The sequence below is a fragment of the Schistocerca serialis genome, chromosome 3 (assembly GCF_023864345.2).
Source record: "Schistocerca serialis cubense isolate TAMUIC-IGC-003099 chromosome 3, iqSchSeri2.2, whole genome shotgun sequence".
Taxonomy (NCBI): domain Eukaryota; kingdom Metazoa; phylum Arthropoda; class Insecta; order Orthoptera; family Acrididae; genus Schistocerca; species Schistocerca serialis.
Window position 1 is genome coordinate 638,478,996 of NC_064640.1, and position 5,266 is coordinate 638,484,261.

General features: G+C 43.4%; 1 protein-coding gene across 1 annotated transcript; it reads right to left on the minus strand.

Annotated features, from left to right (window-relative positions):
- Window positions 1–4,378: 4,378 nt before the first annotated feature.
- LOC126471064 (uncharacterized) lies at window positions 4,379–4,837 on the minus strand. Its single transcript, XM_050099131.1, has one exon. The coding sequence runs from the start codon at window positions 4,835–4,837 to the stop codon at window positions 4,379–4,381; it is 459 nt and encodes a 152-aa protein (XP_049955088.1).
- Between the last annotated feature and the right edge of the window lie 429 nt (window positions 4,838–5,266).

The window sequence follows — 5,266 nt, forward strand, 5'->3', positions numbered from 1 at the left end:
TTCTGTAATGCAAAAAATCTCATTCTTTATTAGTTAGTTATTATTACTATTATTACTGTTATTCATTCACTCGCAAGAGCTTCCCTATGCCTATGCAGCCTCATGCCGATAGATAAATTTGTGTCACACTATACTGCTCAGCAGTCTAATATGTACTATGTATTCTGCAACTGCTACAGATAGCTATGAATTTATGACCACGATCATGGTTTACCGCTGGCTCAGCTGTTTGCTATAGTGTTACACATGTTAATGGAAGATTATGTTCAGGCACGGCAAGAGTCTTCCCCCTGAATAATTTAATTCTGGCAACGCCCATAATGGTGCAGTGGAAAGATTTCCCTCAGTGCTGACGACACACTCGGTTCGCATTTCATACTCATCACTTTTTGCTGTGATACGAATTCGTATGGAACAATATGTGTAAAAATTTTCCATAATTCTGTTGTCAAATCCAGTGTGAATCGTTCTAGAGAATGGTATGGACTGCCATAGTTTACAATGCTTGTTTTTAAATTACCAGTTTCCTAGTTCCAGCATCGTCATAATCGGCAGTATAAATCAGAAAGATAAAAATTACATTAAGAGATCAGGTGGTTGTACAGAGATAGCATTACTGTGCACACGGCTAGATTTAGAATGCTCTCTCTTATGTTTAGAGTTTAGATGACTAATTTTGGATAGAAACCGATATGGCCACTGCACTTATGACTGATGACACATGAAAATTGAAAAAGTTGGGATATCTCGTGAGAGAAGTTCCTAATCTGTTCTTGTAGTACAGCAACAATCAGCTGTTGTAAGTCACAAGCCTTTATCAATGATAAGCCCCAGATATTGTCAAAAATTTTTGCTAGCTCTAGTCACAGTAAATCAAATGAAAAGAGAATATTAAGAGAATATTACTAGAATTTGGTGGCGTCACTCAGCACCAATCCCAAAAGTAAGTAAACCATCATGAGCTGCTAAACATCGTCAGCAATATTGCCAAGTCTCAACTGTTCTAGCAGTTTGAAGAACTTCATGGACAGATCACACAGTCCTCACTGCCATCCACAGCCTGCTCCAGTCATTCCTCAGTGGAGCTGCCCTACCACACGCCAATCTAAGGGACAACTTCAAACTGACAGGAGATAACACCATTGTAAAATACAGATGAGTTGCACACTTGCCCTGTTCTGATTTTGACTACACGTTATTTTAACAAAACTAAAAATGTGTGCAAAACGATCTTGTTCAAAATGCCAAGAAACAAATATTAAGCTCTGTTGGCCCCAAATTGTGGATTCACAAGAAGAAATTGAATGTATGACTACTGAACTAGAAACAAAACGGAAGAAAGAGGTAAATGTGCAGTTGTGTAGTTTCACTTATTTTCACCTGCAGATGTTAGCGTTCGTAGACAGAAATTTGAATCGTCAATTTTACCGGAGGACCAGAAATTTAAAAGACTGTATAATGCTTCGGATCCATGCATATAGCAATGAATGACAACACATGCAGATGAACACTCATTACTGACAATTATCACACACAGAAGAAAATATACATATTCGTCCTCTAGTGTATGAGACGTGCGGGCTCTGACCTACGACAGCCGCCCAACCGAGTCCTCTTTCGTAACAGAACTCCCTCTCGCCGTGGCGAGTGTTCCATTAGCCGCCCTTGGAGGGTTGGCGTCCTGGCCATTGCCCCTCAGGTACAAATAGCTCGAGAGAGGTCAGCACTCGCCAGCGACTCGGTCGAGTGTAGTGACTGAACATACCAGCCACCAAAGACATATAAATTTCTTTTCGAATGGTACAGGTCCTGCTAAAGAGTAAAGGAGAACATATGGAAATACATTTATCCCTGCGTCTGTCAACCAGTTTTTCCGTTACTACAGTTTGTAACTGGCGCCTGAGAAACAGAATCACATAAACAAGGAATACACGCAATCATAAAAAATAGTGACATTCACAGAGTCTCCTGCAAAGTAAGCACAGAACAAGAGAAAGAAAGTGAACAAGAAAAGAAAACGCACAAATACACTGTTCACTTCTGTGTCACTTCACTCGGTAAAGGACATGTATTGCAGACTGGTCTGTTGAAAATCGCTTGTGGTGTACGGACAGTGGCCACTTGCACCATTTTGTCGCGCCCAGGGTGTACTCCTTCAATGATGCCCAGGTTCCAGTATAAGGGTAGCAGGTTATCTTCCCTTACTACGACCAGTGAGCCAGGCTGCTCATTCTGACTGGAGCCTGTCCACTTAGCCCACTGCTGCAGACGATGTGGGTAGTCAGATGACCAGCGCCGCCGTAAGATCTGGAACCCCATCTTGTGAGCAAACTCAGTTTGGCTATACCTTGATCTGGCTGAGGGATACTTGTGATAGCGGTTCCAATCAGGAAATGGTCTGGGGTGAGGACCTGAGGGTCAGAAGGATCCCAAGATAGTGGTGTGAGAGGACAAGAATTCAGGCAAGCAGTATGACGAGTCAGATTTGGCAGCTCTTCAAATGTTGGACATAAGGTTCCCATCGTTCGCCGCAAGTGGTACTTGAATGACTCCCCTCCTGCTTCCCATATTCCGTCAAAGTGTGGTGATGCTGGGGGAATGAAGTGCCAATCGATGCCTTCCTCATGCATGAAGTTTTGCACCTGTTTCTGCCGATGATGACTAGCTCCGCCAAAGTTTGTGCCATTGTCGCTGTATAAGTTTTGGCACCTACTTCATCGTGACAAATCTTCTAAGGGCTGACAAGAATCCTTCAGTAGTCATGTTGCCAACTACCTCCAAATGCACTGCTCGTGTCACCAGGCACACCGACAGGGCAACATACCACGTTTCCTTTAATTTGGATCGCCATGGGCCAGTTTTCATATAGAACGGTCGTGTGTAATCAACCCCACAGTTGGAGAAGTGCCCCACAACATCTACCTTTGGGCGTGGCAAGAGTCCCATGAGCATTGTTCAGGCTTTGCCTTTAATCAATGATAAGTCAAGCACTGATGCAGAACACCCGTGATTGCATTTTGTCCGTTAGGTATCCAATATTGCTTCCTGAGAGATGTAAGCATCAGTTGACACCCAGTGTGGGAAAGACGAAGATGTTCACCTTCCACTATTACTCTTGTGAGATGAGGGTCACGTGGCAGTATGAGTTGGTGCTTCTCCACATATGACGGATCTGCATTTCGTAGCCTGCCGCCTGCCCGTTGTCATCTCATGACTCCGAGGATAGGATGCAATGATTTGAGTTTAGCATTCTTGTCTACTAGCTTGTTAGTCTCCAGCTGGTAGATTTCTGTTGCATATGTGGCTTCTTGTGGTAATCTGACACACCGTAGCAAGGCATCCTGCAGTTCATTGAGAGACAAGTTAGCAGTTACTCTTGTTTTCCTTGTAGTTTTGCTATTATTATAAATCTGATACAGTATGACATTATTCTCTATAATCGTGACAACTTCGAGAATCTACAGATGAGATCATCTTGGATTACTCTGCTGATGCGACAGAGGACTTAACTCCTGAGATGCGTAACCGCTAGAAGCATCTAATACTGACCATGAAGTGACGTCTTCTTTAAGTCAGGCTGATCCTTCCCACCACCGGCTGCATCTCGCGGGTCTGCAGCAGATACTCCTCGCGAAGTCAGAGTAGCTAGCTTTTCCATTGCAGACACATGGTTTCATACCGCAGCTGCTGTGGTGTCCTATATCTCGGAAACACGGTTCCCCACGAACGTCTTCAACCATGTGAGTGGACCCGCAAGACATGCCAGCACAATGGATGAGTCAGTCCACAGGTACGTTCGTTCGATGTCTACACCCAGAGCGCGAACAACGTGATGGCAGTTGTGAAAGCAAGAGAGCCCCACAGAGTTCCAAGCGAGGTAACAACAGCTTTATCAGTGGAGATACTATTGTTTTGGAACTCAGTAATTTGACACATGTGACTCCATGCTGGTTAGTTAATCGCACATAGACACAACAGCCATAGGCCTTCTCCGAAGCATCGCAGAATCCATGCAGTTGTATGCTGACAGGTTTCCCACCTGCAATTACTTAACGATCAACGCGAATGTTGTCTGTCATGCGAATTTCACTGCATAGTGTCTGCCACGAGCAGTGTGACTCTGGAGGCAAGCTCACGTCGCACGTTAACTTACGCTGCCATAGACGTTGCAAAAATATCTTGAATGTGATCATAGTGGGGCTAATTAACTCCAACGGATCAAAAATAGATAACGTGACAGACAGTCACGTTTTGTGAAGCTGTCTACATTACGAGCTGGTCTGACATTGTTCACAAATTAATCAGCAACTGGATATCAGAGTAAACCTAACGATTTAATATCCTCGTCGTTATCAAGCTCTAGAGGTAGTTTTGTTGCTCACAACTCTGAGGTGATATTTTCAAGTACATCTGCACTGTTGCTGCACCATTCCCGTAATGAGAACCCACGTTTCTTCAATAGCTTTTTGAAATCTTGCTGGGCATTGATTGCAGCCTCTGCATTATCACAGCCTGAGATACAATCATCAACATAGAAATGATTAGTAAGAATGTTCGCTGCCTCGATCCGCTCACCCTCTTCATGAGCTAATTGTAACAGACACCGTACTGCAGGAAAAGGTGAACAAGTCATTCCGTACGTGACTGTCTTTAATTGGTATTCCTGAAGTGGCGCAGATCTATCACTCCTCCACAATATTCTTTGGTAACTGCTATCTTCATCCGCTACCAGAACTTGTCGATACGTCTTCTCTATGTCTGCTGTGAAGGCAATACGGTGCATGCGGAAGCGTAATACTATGGAGCACAAAGCATGTTTAATGGTTAGACCTACCATTAGCAAACTGTTTACTGACAAATTCGTGTTAGTTTTGCGGAACAATCAAACACTATTCTAGTTTTAGTAGTCGAGCTGGCTTCTGTAAGAACAGCATGATGTCACATGTAATCTGAAATGGCATCTGTCGTGACTACTAGTTTCATATATCGTAAGCTTTCAAACTCCCTCATAAACTCTTTGTAGCTTTCCTTAAGCTTCGGTTGTTTCAGTAGTTTCTGTTCAGTCTGAGAGAAGGTATTTGCTGCGGTGTGGAAATAATTGCCTAATTGACTCGGCTCTTCGCGAAACGGAAGACGAATAGCGAATCTGTCTGTAGAATCTTTAGTTGTGTGTTCCACAAAGCGTGCTTCGTATTGCTCCTCTTCTTTCGTCATTACAATACGATTTAATTCCCCTATCTCCTAGGATCTCTTCACTAACATTTGA